This window comes from Mya arenaria, chromosome 12 (assembly GCF_026914265.1).
Source record: "Mya arenaria isolate MELC-2E11 chromosome 12, ASM2691426v1".
NCBI classification, from domain to species: domain Eukaryota; kingdom Metazoa; phylum Mollusca; class Bivalvia; order Myida; family Myidae; genus Mya; species Mya arenaria.
Window position 1 is genome coordinate 30,631,584 of NC_069133.1, and position 22,198 is coordinate 30,653,781.

Genomic DNA, 22,198 nt, shown 5'->3' on the forward strand with positions numbered 1-22,198 from the left:
AAAAACTTGTTTTTTTTTAATATTTTGATCCAAAGAAGTATTTTGTCTTGCACTAAATGGTTCATTTATCTATAAAACAGATTGTACAGACAAAAAATAAAGATTGTTTCGTTTTTCTCAAATAAATTTATTGAAACAAACCCTAATTGGACAACAAGACAGAAAATGCTTTCTGCAAACATAAGTTTTCTTTTTATATCAGATCAGATAAGCTATAAACATAGATGTTTTGTTGTGGTAATATAAATGTCTCTAGTATGGTGCAATTATCATTACCTTTGATATTAAACATATATATTATAAATTGCTAATTGCAGTATGTGCTAGTGTTACCACAAAACAGAATGAGTAACATTAGCAGTATGTCACATTAGCAGTTGGACAGAATGTTTCACAACAAATTAAAATACAGACCTACCACAGACTGTTTGAGCTTGATACAGTATAAAACAAACTATATAAATGATTGATAAACACGGTCAATTGATAATCACAAAAATTCTTAATTCTGTCCAATAAATAACGATATCAAACACAAAAGCGGTATGAATTCAATATAAACTACGTACCTAATGAATGAATACTTACAAACGATAGTTTACAGACGACATTGTTATGTTCGAATAATTGACTCTGGGAAAGTCATCAAATTTCAACGATTTTCTTGCTTTATTAAGCGCTTGTCTTAATGCTAGTGTGACATAATGTTAACGTTACATCGAAGGACAGAATGAGACAAACTTGGATTAAGTTTTTATCAACGGTATTCACCACTATTTTTATCATTTCAATGTCAACTGTGAACCAGTCCAATATAAAAGTAATCGGTACCCGGATGTTAACCCTCAGTCGGTGTAAATTATTCACGAATAGAAAAGGTGCTATCGTCATGCTAAAATGGGACAGAATCGATTTTGAGTAACATTAACACATTTTTAGACCTAAAAAACTTTATGATCGGGAATGACCAATTTCTTGTTACATGCAATACTGTTTTTATCCGACACGTAGTCTTTGTTTTCAGTGATTTAATAAAGGTGTGTTTAGGCTTAAAACAGTTAGCAGTGGATCATGTCTGCTAATGTTACACAACAATTCGAGGACAGATTACCGTAACGTTATCACCATGCGCAATTACCGAAAATTTAAGTATATTACGAACGAAATGCAATCATTTTAGATATATTATTGTTTTAATTAACATTTCTTGCAAACATTATTCAACAGACAAGAATAAAATACTTACCAGATGTTACTGAAAAGCATCCTCAAAAAAGTGGTATATTGGTACCGGGAAGATTTTCTGTCTTTTTTGTCCTAAATATCGGCATATTTTTACATTTTTTTACCTTATTTAACACAATATTTTCATTATTTTAATACAAATCACTTCTATTAGGTGTTGTTATTGGGTTGGGAAAGGCAATTGCTGTATATATGACGTTGACATGCAATAACAATAAATGAAAGCAAATGGGCCAAATAATTGCCTTTTTTGTGAAATCTGCCCTATGCTCTACTGGCATGGCTCTTGTGGTCATTTTCATGACAGAGCATGTACCTATGAGTTATAGGCAACAAATATATAGTTATTGTTATATATATAGTGTTTGGGTTAGCTAAAAAACGCTGCATGTTCAACATCTGAGGACAGAAAGTGTTGTAAGCAGATTAGTTGCATGAACATATTAATATGAACCAAGCTCTAATGGATATCTAAATACTGTACAAGTTTCATCGAAATACAATCAAAACAGAACACTGTATCGTGTTTACAAGCAGTTGTTTACACAATAGCATTTTTTTATACTATCAAGGCCCATAATCTAGGCATGCATGGGCGGATCTGGCTGGTTTTCGAAAGGAACCGAGCTCTAATAGATAGCTAGATACTGTACAAGTTTCATCGAGATAAAAATCAAAACTGAAGACTGTATCGTGTTCACAAGCAATTGTTTACAGACGCACTGATTTTTTATACTTTCAAGGCCCATAATCTAGGCATGCATTGGCGGATCTGGCTGGTTTTTGAAAGGAACCAAGCTCTAATGGATATCTAACTACTATACAAGTTTCAAAACTGAAGACTGTATCGTGTTCACAAGAAATTGTTTACAGACGCACAGACGCCAGTAGAGCTAAAAAAACAGCTTCCAAACCTAAAAACAAAATTTCACTATCAGAAATAAAACAATAAAATACATTCTATACAACAATCTTAACACTGTCCTGTTATGACTAAAATTAATTGTTACACCTATTAACACATCAGTTTTTATTGTCTCTATTAAGACTTCAAAACATCTCTTTGTGGTGATATGAACTGTCATTTTTTGCACTCTTTTATTGTTTTCTTTGCACCTCTCGCCTTGATAGATTTTGTTTCCCTGCATGTCAAGCATATCAGACAAACCATGCCAAAGTGTTCCTTTAAATCTCGCACTTCATCAGTGTCAAGAACTGCGCATCACTGTCCCCACAAAAGAAGCAGATATCGTCAAAAATCATTGTTTGACCTGAAAAAGCAAACATTTTCATTTGTAACTTCATTAACTTGATTTGTTATACAGGCTCAAACAAAGCACTTATGAAAATTATGTTGTCAATCACATTGAATTGCCAGGCTGCAACTAAAAAGATGCTTTGCCAACAATCATTTTTTATATCATAAATTCATGAGAATAAACTGAGCACTGAATGAGGTTTGTATTCAAGTAGATGATTTTCAGGCTAGAAAAGTTGAATGTCCAACCTGCATAATAAGATGCCTCTATTAAAGTACTGCATGACAAGCCTTCCTTGACAATGATTTGGTACCTGTAAGTCCGTGCATGGAAGAGTGGATCCACGCATATGTACGAGGTGTAGTCAAAAAGTTCCTGAACTGCCTTTGTTCTTCTGTCAGTTTTTGGATTAGAAAAAATAAAATTGCATCCAACTAAAGCAAAAACCATATTCTGCTAGACTGTACTTATATTACTTTTTAATCACACATAAAATAATCAATTTTTACATAGCTTATAAACATAACTCACATTGTACGGATCACTTCGTACGGAAATGCTGTTAACGATCACTAATGCAATTATGTTAGTGTAGGCGCTTGTATGCTAGTAAATGTTTTTTTCAAAGTATATTTCCCTTGTTCTTCAATACATTTTCTGTATTAATCTACCCACTTATTAAAAATGTCTGCGTACTGGTCACCACTTTTCGTAGCTGCATACCGCCGACCTGACGGGAAATTTCATTTCATCTTCAGATTCAAATCTGCGACCTCGTAAGTCGGCCTTTAATCTTGGAAATACACAAAAGTACAAAGGCGCTAGGTCGGGACTATAAGGCGGATAATGCAGGGTTTCATAGCCCCCAAAATCTATTGTAAGTAATGTTTCTTCAGCCCGAAGTGCAGGAGCGTTGTCTATGTGAAAAATCGAATTTCGCAGTCCGGACGTTTCTTTCTCAATGTGTTCGTGAGATGTCTCTGCTCGGCTTAAATATCACAAAAATATGAAAACTCAACATGAACCCAAATCATATCATGAGAAATGCCTGGAATCAATTAGAAATAAATAATTGTCAAGATGATATGTATATTTCCATGGCTTAATCCAACACATCCACTTTATCGTCGATCGATTCCCCCTGTTCTTCCAAAATGACGGGCTGCATTTTGTCGAAACGGCCACTATCATGTTCTCTTATTGTCAGTTATGTCGTCACAACCGTCCCAGAAATGCTCGTGCCAATCAAATATGAATGTCCAGGGACATTAACGTAATCCATCCACTAGATTTATAAATGCCCATGTGTCTGTTGGTGTCTTTCCCGCTCTCGCAGAGTATTTAATGACTCTCCGTTGCTCTGTTCACTCGGATGACGTTGACGTTTCTACACCAGTGATTTCTTCCATGGCTTCAAACAATGCATACTAATTCAATAATTTTAAAGCGATTATGTTTGTTTTGGGCGTGTGTTTAGAAATGACTTTGATGTGACATCATGTAAATTTACATGATAAAACGGCGCCAAAATGTTGCATATCTAGCGTTAATAACAGGGAGAACAACTTTGTAATCGTTAAAAATTCAAAGTGATCCGTAGCGTATGTTATATACTATAATAAACATATTTTTCTATCAAAATATTGAAACTATGTAACTTATTTTGCTTACAAAATGTAAAAATGCTGATATGATTTATGTGTGACAAGTATAGTCATAGTCAGTCGTCAAAATTGTGCAATATAAAACCAGTCCGGGAACTTTTTGACTGCACCTCGTAAAGAAGCTCCTCCTCAACTCTGGTGACAGACTGAGCCTCAGATGATGTCAATTTTGCCAGGCGGTACACAATCCTACGTTTACCACACTGGCGGCACATAATGAATGCCTTGACCTAGGCTGAAACATCAATTTACAGATGAACATAAAATATAAATGAAAAATAAAACTGGAATCTATTTTGTCTTTTATAGATAGTTGCACAAAAAGTTTCTGTAGAATACCTTAATCAGACAATCAGCAAATCAGTACAGTTTTAGGACATGTTCAAGAATTTTGTTCTGGCAATGAGTACCTAATTGAAATATATGTGTTTTATAAGGACCAAGAAGTTTCTTCAAAATGCTGATTTTTTTTATTTATTTTTTTCAGTTGAACTCTATAAATATACATGCACACAAAGCCAGGTCAAGACCACTTTAAACATTATTATGCCCCAAGCTTGAGCTAATAAGGGTCATACCTGCAACAAATGATGTGTTCGAACGTCTTGTCCCTCTCAGATGAGACAAATCTTTGAAAACTCCATCCACCAACCGTCTGTCACTAGTGTCAGCTTCTCAGCAAGGACTTTCTTTATTTAAACGTCCTTAGTAGCTGAGCATTAAATTCTTCCACAACTTCACTAACTGATAACGTTAATTTTTCTATGCGTATCAATGATTTCGAAGTGTTTTCGTCAATTAGAATCAATTTGAAATATTTAATATCACATCAAACATCAAATGCCGACATCTTGTTTGGAAGGCCTACGACAACATAATTACAATGGTTCTGATTGGCTTACATCATATTCAACCACAGTGAACATCCAATTAAAATAGCCGTTATAGATGGGGACTAGTATAAAATTTGACAAATCGTCTCCGAATCGTCATCAGTCTTTTTTTTTTTCGAACACATGAAATGTCAGTCGGCGGCCAGAATAAAAATAAAAGATAACGATAGAACTTTAATTTTTATTTGGTTTTGCCAAAAAATAGGGTCCGCGCTCCCGTAAACAACATTATATAAAAATGCTGGCCTAATTAAAACAATAACATCATGACTAGAAATATTGTTGGCAGTACTGTTATGTCTAAATCATCAAATGCTACAATAAAAGTCTCTAATCTAAAAGTCACTCTTTCTTAATCACTTATACACCATATAAACACTTTTGTCATACATTGTCTTTGTCCATTCCATCTGATCGATATTATTTAGTTCCTCACATAGTCCGAAAGGTATTTTGGAGGTTGGAGTTCTTCCCTCAGTCTCAAACTCCTGTTACTTGTGTTTGTTGCACAGTTGTTTGGGATTGTTTCTTCATTTGTTTCATTTCCGGTAAGGTTTTGTTCTTGTTCAGTTTGTGTGTCCGGTGGTGGTGACATGTCCCGAACATGAACTTTTAATCCCGTGCCTCTGATATGGTCGCAGTTGTGTTTGTAGACCGTATTGTCTTGGCTTACAACTTAGTAGTTTCGATCCGAAATATTTTGGTAGACTTTTTCTGGTGTCCATTTGTGGTTGTGCTGGAAGTACATGTTGTCTCCCTTCTGAGGTTTGGTAATGTCCTAGCTTTCTGGTTATAATGTTTGCGCACTTGTTCTTTTCTTGCCTTTCGTTTTGCGCTAGGTATAATTGTTTTCTCAATGATGGGAATCTGAGTTCGAGCTGGTCTCGAAAACATCATTTCATGCGGGCTGACAACCGTGTCTGCTCTTGGTGTATTTCTGAGCTCAAGGAGAGCTTCATATGGGTCAGTTCAAGTGTCCGCGCACTTCATCATTAATTGTTTGGCTATTTTCATGCCAGCCTCTGCTTTCCCATTTGAATTCAGAATTTGGTGACGTTATGTAGTGGTTTATTTGCCATTTTGTTACAAATTCTCGAAATTTACTGGATGAGTAGTGAGGTCCACCATCTCTTATTAACTGTCTTGGAATTCCAAATCTGCTTAATTGTTTCTTTAGCTTGCCAATAATTCATTTTGAAGTTGTTGTTGTAAGATGATCTAGTTCTGTATAGTTCGTAAAATAGTCGATCACTAACAGGTAAGATTTGTTTTCGATTACAAATATGTCCGTTGCTATTTCGTCCCACAGACCTTTCCCATCAGAGTGTTGAAATAACGGTTGTCGTTGATTACGTGGTTTACTTTTTTTCGCACGTTTCACAGGATTCTGCTACCTGTTTTATGTCGTGATTCATACCGATCCAAAATATTTTGTTTCTCGCTCTTCGCGCCATACTTTGGTAACCGAGATGTGCTAGATGTAGTCTTTTTAGCATCTCTTTTCTTGAGACCTTTGGAATAAGCATGGCTTCTCCTTTCAGTACTATTCCATTATCTACTGTCAGCGAACCATGAAGCGCAAGGTATTTCTCAAGTTTGGCTCTATTTGTTCCTTTTCAGGCCATCCCTCCCATGCAGAAATTACCAAGACATTCCTGAGAATTTCCTGGGAATTTCCTGAGAAAAATTCCTGAGAAAATCCCAGGAAATTCCTGGTTTCCTGGGACCCAGGCATGGTTATTGGAACAGGAATTTTCCAGGAACTCCAGGATTGAAATTTCTTAAAAAAAATCCTGGGTCCAGGATTTTCTCAGGAATTACCCCGGATCTCAGGAAATTCCTGAGAATTTCTGGAGACCAGGAACTTCCTGAAAATTTCTTGGGACCAGGAAATTCCTGAGAATTTCTTTGGACCAGGAAATTCCTGAGGACCAGGAATTTCTTTTCAGAGGGTAGTTTTTTTCTTGTCCAAGAAAAATACAGGACCATATTTTATCTATAGTTTCATTAAAAGTAAACCACAACTTTAATTTCATTCCACTTCTTATTGATTTACTATTTACAAACAAACGATGATTTCAATTTTGTTTTTCGCTGGGTAAGTTCCTTTGGCATATGATCTCAAGGCATAAGCCAGTCTCAATTTAGATGACACTTAATTGTGTTCACACCGAACCTTTTGTGCACCACATCTGAAAAAAGTATGAAAATTTGTATATTTTATAATTTCTTTAAATTATAGGCCCCAGGTTAATAGAGCAATTGGTCATTGTTAGATTCTACGTTAAATTTCATGTGTTATAACCAATTTAATTTATGCAGATAAATAAAAGGTAATGACTTAAAACAAAGGTTTAAACTACATATTTACATAAAAAGGGTTCCTAGAATTCGATATTAACAATATTAATGCTCAAACTTTGGTAGTGATAAACTGCATTTTACATGCACAAACTTTCAATTTGCAATTGCCTTAAAGTGTTGCCCAAATATTCTTATTGCCATGATTTATAGCTAATTACATCAGGAATGTAATTGTTATTATATAATTAATAGTTCTACTTTATGCTTCACATTCATATTTATAAAAATAAAATAAAGTTTGAAAACTAAAAACTAAATTAAATAACATATTCAGCAACCTACCATGTGGTTGAGCAGGGATTGCCATTAATGTTCTTTAGCTTTCCAACTCTCCCATCATATCACAGGGTCCTCATCTTTACCACAGACACAACAATGGTCATCTATAGTATTGAAATAATAAGATAATGCATATGCACACCCACATGATCATTAATAAGAAATTAATGATAGCTCAATTCTAAAATTGTAAAACTAATATAAAGAAGAGAATATAAAGTTAAATGCCGCTTATACTTTCATGTAATAGCACTTGTGCATATATTCATATAATTACACACAATGTTTTACTGTCATGAGACTTTAAAACATCCCAACATTGTGTTAATGGAGGTAAAAGAGAGCATAACACAGAATTTTAAATGCTGTCAGATAAAGAATTGCAAAAACATTAACTTAATCACTAACCATATTGTAGTTATGTTTTTTTTACTGTGTAATAGTATTAAAGTTACATGGTGAAACTGTTCTTACCTTTTAAATGATTAGGAAAAAGGTTTATCCATCCAAAATATGAAAAGCTTCAGAAACCACCAGTTTGTCAAGTTTGTTATGGTTATCCTTTCTTGCCTCTTCGTCACTGTCTCCACATCTGACAACTATTATGTCATCTGCTGTTGTGCACACACCGTCAAGTCCTTTAAGGGCTTCACACAACGAAAGGTAGGCTTTTCCATTTGTACCTGCCTGAAACAAAGTAATCATACTCATAAGTTTGCTGGACTGTTCATCGAGTCTGAAGTGGTAGAAAGCTTCTTTCACATATAGCTTTGTTAAAATCTTTGCATTGTGGAGTTCTGGCAAGATATCATCAAATGTAATAGTTTATATCGTTTGCGAACAAGAACCTTGTTTAACGACTGAGGATCAATACATATTCTCATTTTTCTATTGCTTTTCTTAACAATAGCCATCTGGCTCACAAATAGTTCTGTTACCTTTTCAAGTATGCCCCTTTCGACTAAACGTTTGATTTCGCATTTAACTTCAGCTTTAATTGCGAGTGGTATGTTTCGGGCTGGCAATGCTTTCGGGCTCCAAATTCCTCAATTGTTAAAGACGCTTCTCCCATGTCTCCAAGATCTTGTTCAATCTTTCCAATAAATTTCTCTGAGTTTATTTTCACTAAGTTCAGCTATTGAACCGTTTGCAAGCCATTCATACTCATCTGGGACAATCACAAATGTCACCTTTTGTTCATCTCCAGTTCGAGGATTTTTAACATTCAGTGTTGTCTGACCAAGAGAATTTACAGTTCACTTGTTCCACATTTTCAGTCTTATGATATTCTTTTTTCTTTGGCTTTTATGCACATATTTTCTGTTTATTGAGTTGATTTCAGCCCCTGTGTCTATTTGGAAATCAAATAGAGTGGGTGTTTTCGGCCGTGTGCCATTATGAGAGACTTGTGGACGCTGGCTGCTCTTGTATGCATACTTTTGTTTTGGCTGCGTTTTTGATTGGTCAACTTTGTGTACCGGCATTTCTGTCTGTCTTATCTCTTTTACATGTTTATTTGATTGCTCATGTGCTCTACATGTTTTGATGCATTTGTCAAGTTCAAGTGTATCTTCTCTGAGTAAAAGTTCCTGCAGCTTGCCAGTTGTGGTAAAAACTATCTTGTCTCTAAGCATTCGGTTCTTTTCTTGGAAGTTACAAGCTTCCACGCGTTTTCGCAATTCCGTTAAGAAATGTTCAAATGATGCATAATCATCAATTTTAGTGTTCTAGAAACGGTGTGATTCAAGCACCTCATTTTGCCTTGGGTTACAGTAACTTTCCAGTTTTTCATATACTTTGTCTGGTTTGTCCATATCGGTAGGTGTTACAAATTGATCATACATTTCAATAACTTTTGGACCGGCACAATGAAGAATAATGCTACTTTGTATTTTTTCATCTCCAGGTTATTTGGTGGTTTGAACAATGAGTCTGCCATGATCTGATATGTACTTATATGCACTTATTTGTCTTCAAATGTAAAGTTCGAACATAGCAGGGGACGAATGAATTAACTCGAGTAATATATTTTTGCGACGTTCACTGTTTTGATCGTTTTTTTTCACTTACAGTCAGCTTTATATTTTGCGCATACTTCAGGTACGTTCAGCTTTGGTTGGTTTACACCGCTGCCACCATGTTGAGAGCCTTTCTCATGTAGTAGGGGGCCCAGGAATACACAATAATTGAAACACGTTTTCAGAACGTTACAACATTTATACTCGAAATCACCAGACGCATACAAAGGTTACATACAACTAATATTGATACATTTACGTAGGTACTTGTACACCAATATTTATTGTACAGAAACTTTAAATATTTATCCAACCATTTTTTTTTCTATATAATAGTGATAAACTTGTAAAATATACAGTGAATAGTCAACAGGAAATAATCAGCTTATCTAATCTGGCAGTCCATACACAAAACTAGGCTTATGAAGACGGCCATCTGTCCGACTTGAGGATCTCATTATCATGTATTTGTACTTGGATTTATTTCCACATGGTAAATGGATTTATTTCCACATGGTAAATTTTTGTTTGATACTTCAAAATTAGCAGGTGTGTGAAGTTATTTTACAACATAAATGCATTGTAATCAATTCGAATTCAAAGATTTTTTTATATGAAATAAATAAACCGTAAAAGGATAAAATCAGACGGGCGTTCAGCACCGGCAGGCGGTGCTCTTGTTGGATAAATATTGACCAATCAATAAACATTATGAATAGCTTTGACCAAACCAAAAACTTAATCGGTTTTAAACAATAGGCTGCAGCTAATTTAATTTAAGATACCTGTATGTGCATTAGATTTATTTCTCTGTTTCTTCTGATGGCTAGTTTTTTATTAATCAAATTTACTCCCTATCTTCAGGAAGCCATGAATCTCCCCAGCATTGGCAAGCGGTTAGCAGAGAAGATTTGGGAGATTGCAGAAAGCGGTGAATTACGCAAGTTGAAGGAGCTGAGATCTAGCGAAGAGCTTAAGGTTATAGAGACCTTCCAGAATGTGTGGGGAGCTGGGGCACATACAGCCCGGACCTGGTACCAACAGGTACATATGGGGTGGTTTAACGGTTAAGAGGTTTAGTGAAGAACTTAAGATTATAGAGACTTTCCAAATTGTGTGGGGAGCCAGCGGGAATACAGTACACTCAACGAGTTTTTCCGTTTTCCTCCGCGGATTTTCGCTATCGAGGACAACTAAATGAATTTATCAATCGTCCGCGTTCCTCGGCGTTTAGATTTTAGGCCCTCGGAGGGTGAGAAGTTGACCGAAGAATTACGAACGCGGCGGCCCTCGGAGGGGTTAACTCCGAGTAACTCGGCGGACACCCGATAAGAATCTACGCTTAATTTTTAATTCAATATGAATAAAAATTGCAATCGATTATCATGTACATTAAATTGGTGTTTCAATGTAGTATTTTTCCTCTGCCCTTTAAATTTATTTTTCAGATCCACATTTCGAGGAATTATTTGGTAAACTTTAAAACGTTACGTTTTGCATGAAGTTACCCTAGCCATTGTTTAGTTCAGTAGAACTCACGCTGTTCTGTTTTTAGCGTTGACACAGTTACGGTAAACATGTACTGTATGTAAATAAGCATCTCCAAAGTAAAAAAAAACATGTTTTACAAGTCGCATACATTCATAATTGATTTTACAAATACATCATACCTCAATTATATAAAAGATATGTATATGTTCGCACAAGAAACATTTGAATGTACCGATCTATACATGTACATGTGGCATTTACTTTTTCAGACTGAACAGTTCGAGACAGGCGTTTACATGTACGTTACTGCAATATGATATATATTGTGCATAGTTTATTTTACCATCTGGTTATATTAGACGTGTTCTTTTATTGTATACTTTCTAATAAAGTTGTCTGATCAATACCACCAAATATTTGACGAGCCCTTAAATGTCACATATACCATAACTTGTATTTGACACGTTGGAATACACGTAAATGTACCTGTATCTGATAGTATGGCTTCCTGTTCTCATGACCATTTACGGGTATAACATGTCAACTGTACACTACCTTTATGAAACTGTCTGTCACCTTAAGGAAAGGTGTTATCCCCATGTCCGTATACCACCGTGTCAGTAAAAACAACATGCCAACTCGACTTGTTTTAATAGGAATACTCGCGTTATTTTCAAAATGAGTATATAAGTCCGAACAGTTTTTGGGGTTTTACACATTCGTATAACTCCAACGCGACAATAGTTCTCAAAATATTTGATATTGATAGTATAGTGAATAGAAGTGAATAATGTCTGCAAGAGACTGGACCCGTGCGGATAATTATTTCCTAGTGAGGTATCTGTGCGACGATAAACTCCAGGTCAGATCCAGAGGTCATGTAAAGAAGGAAGGACCGGTAAGTGTTCATAATGTACATGTTCATATTTATATAAAAATATAAAAAAAGAAAAATATGCGATGAAACATTGATCTTAATTATTTTAATTATTTAAAGCGTGAATTTTATCGCATGTCAAACCCTTATAATGAAAAATTGAACATGACAACAAATATTTATATAATGTGTTTAAACAAGTATATATTTATATTATGATGATTTGATTTCGTGTTTTGCAATAACTTGAACAAGAACACTTGTATACTGGTTTAACCATTGCAATTTAATGGTAAGCATTCTGCCCTCTAAGTAGCGTCAATGTCATGGTTTTTACGAACAACTTTTTATTTCACTTTTTTGTGAAGATTTTTTTGTTAATTTAAAAAACTATAAATTCAACAAGTTGTTCAATTAGAAGTTATTAAATAATTGTAATTTTACAAATGGTGATGATGATGATGATGATGATGATGATGATTAGAAGACATTGCTTACATTCGGCCATTCTGACATGAACCAATTCATTTATTAAATTAAAGTAGGGATGCAAACGAATGGCAAAATTGATATTCGAATATTCGGTAATTCTTTCGATCGAATATTCGAATATTCGATAACCAAAATACATCTTTTCGAAGTTGTATTAAACTATTATTATCATTCGCTTAAGTAATAGCCAATTCATTTTGATCCTTCTTTGTCGTAGCAACTACGCGCGGCGGACCCTGATTTCCCCATATGAGCCTCTGAAATTCCCCATTTTTATATAGAAAACGGTAATTCATTATGAACAATCAAAAATCAAAATCGAATAATTCCGCTGCCTTCATATTGTGAAACAATGTGAAATTAGATGGATTCCTAATCATATGGCGTAATGAGCCAATGGAGGGTCTTTCCGTAGGACGAGCAGTCTCGTTCTGGGATAGACCTCTACCTTATATACCAAACCAACTCGGGAACTAGTAAAATGATAAAACGAAACATTTATGAATTTGACTCTTCTACATCAATAGAGGCAATATATCCTAAAACGCTATACTATACAGTAACATTTCAAAGCAAGAACAGTGCATCGAAACATGGAAAACATTTAACAGCACATACATCTGCATTATTGTAGCAAATGCCATACATAGTATCACGGCAATTTGAGCAATGTTGCATAGCTTAATCTGCAACCAAGACAGCACATTAGTGTGAAGGCCGTTTCCTTAAATCCTTAATTGGCAAAGGCATTGGTGTCACTTGTCCAATAGCAAGTTGTAAAATTACGGGGACTTTTTATAGTACCCGGCGATATGTCCCTAAATGACATATGACGCGTGTTTAGTGTATTGTCATCACATTCACACCTCTGGTATTAGGGGCCAATCATTGTAAAAACATGACAAAAGAACTAAATACACAATTGCAGCCTTGTAGGTCAAAGGTTTTTTATTTTATTTATTCAACATTTTTTTTCGAATATTCGAATACCGATTTTGCCATTCGAATACCAAACGTTTGATCGAATATTCGAATATTCGAATATTCGTTTGCATCCCTAAATTAAAGTCATTCATTGATAATAATACAATGTAGCAATAAGCAGATGATGATGATGATGATTAGAAGACGACCATTTCCACAAGGAACACTTTCATTTATTAAATTAAAGTCATTCAATAACTAATAAAAATAGCAATAAGCTGATGATGATGATGATGATGATGATGATGATGATTAGAAGACATTTTTAACATCTGGCCATTTCGACAAGGAACACTTTCATTTAATGAATTAAAGTCATTCAATAACTAATAATAGCAATAAGCTGATGATGATGATGATGATGATGATGATGATGATGATGATGATTAGAAGACATTTTTAACATCTGGCCATTTCGACAAGGAACACTTTCATTTAATGAATTAAAGTCATTCAATAACTAATAATAGCAATAAGATGATGATGATGATGATGATGATGATGACGATGATGACGATGATGATGATTAGGAGACATTTTTAACATCCGGCCATTTCGTCACGGAACACTTTCATTTAATGAATTAAAGTCATTCAATAACTAATAATAGCAATAAGCTGATGATGATGATGATGATGATGATGATGATGATGATGATGATTATTAGAAGACATTTTTAACAGCTGGCCATTTCGACAAGGAACACTTTCATTTAATGAATTAAAGTCATTCAATAACTTATAATAGCAATAAGCTGATGATGATGATGATGATGATGATGATGATGATTAGAAGACATTTTTAACATCTGGCCATTTCGACAAGGAACACTTTCATTTAATGAATTAAAGTCATTCAATAACTAATAATAGCAATAAGCTGATGATGATGATGATGATGATGACGATGATGATGATTAGAAGACATTTTTAACATCCGGCCATTTCGACAAGGAACACTTTCATTTATTTAATTAATGGGGAATGAGAACATTGAACGTCTTCATACTTTTTATTCTAAATTTGTTCAGAAAAACATAATGGAAAACGTGTGCTGCTTTTGGTAGTTTGATGTGTTTACCTGTACCTAGTATGATATCTTGGCATACTTTATTGGTGCTTCTGAAATTAAACTGGTTTCTCGCAGAACGGGATTTAAAAAAAAAAATCATTTTGGATTGTGGTGATTGTTAGTTCACGTGAATATGTTGTTTGTTTGTTAGGTAAGCGCTGGGTCTGTGTATTCAACACAATGGGGGTCTCAACGCCAATGTGATGATGCATTGGTTCTGGCGTCAGGAACTGAGGTCGAGATGAGGGCAAGGCTACGCGAAGAGCAGAATCCAAGCAAGCCGAAAGCTAAAAGGCAAAAGGTAAGCATTATTATCGCAAGCAAGATCAGTGAAACAAACACATAATCTCAAAAATAACGAAAAGCTTTATCCAGTGGATGAATATACATGAAGGCATTTTGCATTTAAGATGAATTGTCGCTTGAAAACAGAAACCTTGGTATTTACATGTTCACTCTTGTGGAAACATGTGGTCAATGATAGTTATAGATAGTATGTATCTATATATATATGTTTAACATTAGTGGCGATAAGCATTACCATGCTAACGATTGTCATTTTTTGAACATTATACAACATAAAATGTTTTTTACTAAACAGGTGCAGAAGAATGCGCGGGGGAAAGAGGTTGCCCGGATGCTAGCTTCTGTTGAAGCGGATATTGCTACCGTTTCCACAGCCTTTTCATCCTCAATCCCGGTATCCCTACCTATGTTGGCAACAACACAGACATCAGAAGCAGAAGTGCCAGCTGCCATTACACATGCACCTGTTGTGCTAAGCGATGTCGGTCCAACTACCACCACGGTTGCGCCAGCTGCCAGGACAAGGGTCGAAGTGCCGACATCCGAAGTGCCGACATCCGTGGCGCCCGCGACAAGTGCCGACGTTTCAACACCCGAGGTTTCTACGACCCCAGTGTCTGAGACGCCCGCCAGACGACCGTCTTTCCGGATGGCTCCGCCGAGCCAAGATGATGGCATGCTGCACACCATGTTGGCGGCCTTTGAAAACCACAACCGCCAGATATCCAACCAGCTGGCTAACTACAATCGGCAGGTGCAGAGGCAGATAGAGGCACTCAACAAGAAGGTCGATGCGTTGAGGGCTGTTGTCGACATTTCTACTGCTGCACAGCACGTGGCAACACCACCAACCAATCCTTCGCCGGATCATGCCAGCAGCAACTTGGAGGATCTTATTGCGAAATTCGGCCACATGACGGAAAGTGACTTATTGCGAGTGCATGCGGAGGCCAATAATGTTGGACACTTTGCCTGCCTGTTGACGCGTAAAGTGTTCCCCGAACTTTTTGGCCCTACCAACCTGCGTTATATGTACAATTGGAACGTGGCGGCCGAAAAAGAAGAGAGAGCTGGACCTAGCGAGGAAGGACGTTATATACAACTATGTATGCCACTTCCACCCTGAGGTGAAGTCGTCTTCATCTTGGCAGGACATGGTGGTCACTCGCATCAACAAGCTTCTCCGGCGATGCGAGAAGCGGCCAGCTCCAGTGACAGAGGACTTTAGTGTTAACTCATCACCCTCCACATTTGCGGATTTAATGACTTACATGCAATTGTAGTGTTTGTTTGTTTATGATGTTGACATGAATGAACTATGCGTTCAATTCAATAATGAGTGCATAAAAGATAAATATGTAGAATATATATGTAGGCTATTGTGCCTGTAAGAACTGATATGGATTGGTTGAAATTGTCCTATGAATTTATTAACTCATATTGCTATTGATTCAATGCTTAAGGAGCGCAGAGTAACAGACAGAACATAAAGATTAATAACAAGACATCAATAATTTATTGAAATACATTTATCATAGGAAATATACATGATAATAATTGTAATAAAGGTAAAAGTAGACTATAAATTACATGCGTGCAATAAAAACATTGTATATAAATCATTTGTTTTGATCATTTAAAACAAAGGAGCAAACCGAAATGTTGAATCAACAAAATTTGTGCGCCTTTAGCCAATAAAATAATCATAATTGCATATATACAAACAATCGTGGAATAAGTACAAAAAGGGCACTTTTATACACCTAGAAATAAAACTTGTTAATATTCATTCAATAAGGCCTAAAACGTGACACTTTTCCACCATCTCTGGGGTTTTGAGTTTCTTGTCAAAGTATGCAAATGAACGTCCAGTGGAACGTTCAGGAAATATCTTCTTCGGGACGTCTCCCGTAGCGTAGCCCTTCATAACGACGCAGACTGGTGCAACCTTGAAAACGTGGTCAATGTACTTATTACACATTTCCACGGTCACCTGGTTCCTCCAATATTCTGTAATGGCCGCCACTAGCTCGTCCACGGTCGAACACGCCCGCCGATACACGTGGGTCTTTAGATTAGCCCACACCATTTCGATCGGGTTCAGGTCGGGCGATTCTGAAATGCAGTGTAAAAGATGTTAAATTCGTTGAAATTTAATTGCGTCAGACCCTCGAGCGAGCAGGTTGCACCAGTTATGAACATGATTTATTCATGTAAAAAATAAATTAAAAACATGGTTTCTTACCGGAGGGCCAGTCGTCCATCCAATGGATGCCGTTGTCCCTCATGAAGTCTCTTGCAAGCTTTGATCTGTGTTTGGGGTCGTTGTCCTGTTGGAAACGGTGACCTTCAGGGTATGCTCTCTGTATGAACGGTAGGCCCCATTCGCCAGAATCTCGTTTGTAAAAAACGTCTTTTCCATGATACCCTGGAAGATGGCGAGTTCTGTAGCTCCACGCCGACTAATTCCACCCCATACATGGAGCTTCGCGTGATGCTTCGCCTTCGGGATTACGGGGTTAATCGTTCCCTGTCGGTGATACGAGGCCGGCTTGCTCTGTTCAAGTGATATGCTGGATTCGTCTGTGAAGATGACGTTTGACAAGTCATCATCTGCTTGGATTAGACGATTGCAGAACTGAACGCGTTTATCTTTGTTGACGTCTCGGACCATCTGGCCGTACCTGGGTGACGATGTGGTGAACCCCAGGGACTTTATGAGATTCCTTGTCGTCGTCAAGCTATGTGTGGAGCCCTCCCGGACAAGGTCGTTGTGCACGGCCCTGCAAGACTGCAGCCCATCGATGACAAGGTTCTTTTCTAGTCGATCAGCAGCCACTTCGGTCACCGACGTGAAGGTCGTTCCGGTACGCGCTCCATCATCATGGCCAAATTCTCCTTGGACGTACTTCCTAACCCAATACCTTACACAATCACGTGGCATGTCACTACCACGTCTCTTGAAATCCTTCACAATTCTAGTTGTTGTAAGTCCTTCATTGTGCAAACGCACTATTTCCAATTTTTGAACATGAGATAGTTTCATAGTGGAAAAGGTATAGATAATGTATTAAATAATTTAATAATTCGGCAAAACAACGATTGATCAGCAGCAGTACTATAGGAATTATGATCGACTTTTTACCCATGAGGTTGTTTTCAACACCTCATAAGTTAAGTTCTCATCACCTACAACACCTACATTGTATACCACCGTCAGTTTGCTCTTCCTATTATATACCAATTATATCAAAAACAAACACATCAATGATTTAATTTTTATTATTAACAATTCATAACAGTATTTAATTGGAGTTTACATACAATAAGTTTAAGTTTAGTACATCAAACATAGCGACCAATAATTATTGATAAAAACATACACTGTAATGGACATGTACTATATTATTGTATATTATTATTACTGTACATGTACATGTATTATTATGAGGAAATATTGGTTCATGCCTCAACAGTAGCATTTTATCCAAACTCGGAGTTCCTCCGCGAGGCCATAAAATCTATAATATCGGAAAATCTTTCGACGGTACCGTTTACAATTTCACTCGGAGGTAATCGAGCAACGCGGAGGAACTCGGAGGGTTTAAAGCGAGGGGAAAATGTTTACCCTCGGAGGAAACCCGCGATAAACGATTTCATCCCTCGGAGTGGGCGAGGAAAGTGGGTAAAACTCGTTGAGTGTACTGTACAAACCAGACCTGGTACCAACAGGTACGTATGGGGTGGTTTAATGGTTTAGGCGTCAAATGAAGAACTCCAGGTCAAGTGCAGAATTCCAGGTCAATCTAAGTACTCTGCATGTACCTTGTATACCCTGTAGTTACTAAATGTTTAAATCACTGTAAACTCCATAAAATGCACCATTTCTTACTGAAACTAAGTACACTCATTCTTGTTAGTGTAAATGAACAATTAATTACATGGATAGTTTAGAAAGTATAAACAAGTCCACATATTTTGTATCACTCCTAGTTCATGTACAATTGCATTGCACAATTCTAAAAGGCTATTGTATCACTTGTGATCCATTATCCTTTTATATTCATATGTATGTGTCTATATCGTCTGTTTCTAAAGGTGTCATTGGTTTTGGTGATGAACGACATGCCGTCATTAAACAATGTGTGACGATGATGTTATTTCCTTTGTTTCATTGGTGATTTATCTACTGATGAAGGCGTAACACCAAAATGTTTCGATATGAATGTGTTTGTGTAATTTTTTCTATGCATTATGTATACACTGTACGGACATAACAACACTGCGTTCTAACGGGGATATAGTAATGGTAGGCGAGATTCCGTGTGTGTGTGCGTGTGTGTGTGCGTGCGTGTGTGCGTCTGTCAGTCCGTCCGTCCCACATTCATTTCTTTGCATCTCCTCTTACATTTCTCATGCGATTTCTACCCAACTTTCACAGATTGATGATCATGAAGTGAAGCAGCGCATATTGTCGGGCTTTTAGGATTCGACCATTTTTGAAAGAGTTATAGCCCTTTGTTTATTTTACATTTAAAATTGGTTTCTTCGCAACTCCTCTTACGGTTTTGATGCGATTTCTACCAAACTTTCACAGATTGATGATCATTAAGTGAAGCAGCGCATACTGTCGGGCTTTCCTGATTTGACCATTTTTGAAAGAGTTATTGCCCTTTGCTTATTTTACATTTAAAATTGGTTTCTTCGCAACTCCTCTTACGTTTTTCATGCGATTTCTACCAAACTTTCACAGATTGATAACTATATAGTGATGCAGCGCATATTGTCGGGCTTTCGCGATACGGCCATTTTTGAAAGAGTTATTGCCCTCTCATGTTTATATTGATATTGATTTTTTTGTGAAGTAGTCCGTAACAACCCCCCCCCCCTCCACGCACACACACACACACACACGCATACGTGTATGGACCGTCAATTGAGAACACTTGACTTTTCACAACCAAATGAGAACTTTTTTCCCTGCATATATTTTGGCATTATTAATGCACCATAGCCTTGTATATTTTTTCTTCTTCATATAAATCACTTTGAAATAAAAATATTTCAATATCTACGGATTTGACAAAACACAGTGTACTGAGGACAAAGTTCCCACTGGTGGGAACATTCCACTGAGGACGTCGCTCCAACTGAAGACACAAGACACACACCGGCTATTGAGAACGCACAGAATGAATACATACAATTGGAAACACTTGTTATAAACAGAAGTTTCAAATTTCATGTTGTATCCAGAGGGCCATGGCCCATGTGGACAAATGCGTACATTTTAAGTGTGTACAGGTGATATCATAGGAATAAAACGATCAATATACATTTGTACACTGTTAAATAAGGAAATTATTACATTATACATCGCAAATAAAATTATTTCATGCAAACAAGTATATATTTAACTTATGACAAAATTGTGTAAATATATACATCCCAAGCATCCATGATGATTTCATATTTACATATTTCAAGTATTTCTTTATAGAAGAATAAACAATTTCATATTTGAATATGAATGTAAAATTGATGGTCTACTCTTCTATAAAGAAATACTTGAAATATGTAGGTTTATATACATGATAGATTGATAAATCTATAATATATTAATTAATCAATATCCGTAAATCACTACAATAGACTACCTATACGAAACGAAAATAAAGGAAGTCTAAGGGAATTTATCATTATGTTTTAAATATTAAAGTGCAAATTAAGTATGCTTTAAATGTCTTAGAGCGTTTTGGTTACAGGCAGGACTTACCACAATATGCACACAAACATTAAATTAAGTATCGTTTAAATATATAAATGAAAGAGAATGAAAATTACGTGCAGAAAGTATTCTAACATACGCATTTACATTGTTGTGTTTTCAAATAAAACAGTTTGAATTCATTGCAAAGACACGCTGCATACAAAAATACATAACAATGCTCTCTATGGTGAATTATGTTGGCGGCCCCACAAATGAACAGTGGAAATCTGTGTCACAGCAATGACATAGTCTTAATTGAATGGTTTCGAATATAGTTAATTAAAAAATATATAATAATATACATAAGAACCATCTGTCATATAAAATCCACTTCAACTGTTGGATAGAAACTTTGTCTTCAAAACATTTTTGTGACAAAACTGTACTTTTTCCAAAACTATTGATGAATGGAGAGTCAGTATAAAAAATGAAATAGGCCTATTTGCTCAAGGAAGAAACAAAACCTAGAAAATTTAGGCTATCTAAGGTTGAATATTGAGCTATGTTAAATGTTCCAGTATAGGTAGAAAGCACAAGTCAGCAATGGCTTAATTAAGATGCGGAGTTGCTCCACTAAGGCTTGAAACGGGAAAATATGAAATTGATATCTCTGAAAATCGACATTTATAACCTATATGTAAAATTGCCATAGAAAATGAAATTCATGTACCTTTTCACTGTCCTTAATATATTAAAAATCAGTGTCAACAATTGTTTCTTGATTCTTAAAGCCAGATCTGATCGTTTTTATCAGTAGTGTGTTTGTATATGTGAATATAAACTAACACATGACAACACATGTTGTCTGCTGTTGGTACTTTTAAACAAAAATTAATTTAGCTGCCAGCAAATCTAAAAACACTTTGTTTCCATGTTATATTGAGTTATTTTATTCAAAGACAATTAAAAAAATGCAGATAATCTCCCTCTTCTAAAATAGCATATGTGTTTCAAGCCATATATAGAACAGCTTTGCTTATCCACAACAAAGATCTGATCATATATGGATACCTTATCTAACACCCCTTTCCAAGTGGCGCATAAGTTTTATACGCACAGTCAGAATTTTTTCATCGCCTTAAAGCAGTTTTTAAATGGGGTTAGCAAGGGCGTCATGCCGACTTTGCTTCTGAAACAGTGATGTTACTTAAGTTACAACGAAATTGAAACGGAAACATTATTGACATTGAAATCACCGGGTTTGGATGGGTGTGGCTATGCTACAGAAGCTGGTGTTAGTTGTCAAACATGTAAGCATAAGTTTTATCCTTAACAATCTTTACCAGTAGTTCGAGTTCAAAAACCTAATGTCCGTATTCCGCAAATTATATTGCATTTAGGAACTGTATCAAATGGATATGTGTGGTAAATGGAGAAGTCACACTGATACCCGTACTGCATCATTTCTGTCAAAGTGACATTCATTCAACGGTTATTTCACTGACGAAGTATACTTGTGATTAATATAATTTTATTTTATTTATT

At 36.0% G+C, this 22,198-nt stretch overlaps 1 protein-coding gene, 1 long non-coding RNA gene and 1 pseudogene across 2 annotated transcripts in view; 2 read left to right on the top strand and 1 right to left on the bottom strand.

Annotated features, from left to right (window-relative positions):
- The window catches only part of LOC128211649 (DNA polymerase lambda-like), a 78,040-nt gene that overhangs the window by 15,488 nt on the left and 40,354 nt on the right, over positions 1 to 22,198 (top strand). The window contains exon 4 of the mRNA XM_052916648.1: positions 10,587 to 10,766. Coding sequence (XP_052772608.1) covers positions 10,587 to 10,766 — 180 coding nt within the window. The remainder of the gene's footprint in view (positions 1 to 10,586; positions 10,767 to 22,198) is intronic.
- LOC128211661 (uncharacterized) lies at positions 7,230 to 8,217 on the bottom strand. Its single transcript, XR_008257340.1, has 3 exons — positions 8,179 to 8,217; positions 7,708 to 7,808; positions 7,230 to 7,253 (listed from the first exon to the last, which is right to left on the bottom strand). It is a non-coding gene; the product is annotated as an uncharacterized LOC128211661 (long non-coding RNA).
- Positions 13,341 to 16,523, top strand: LOC128211653 (uncharacterized; annotated as a pseudogene).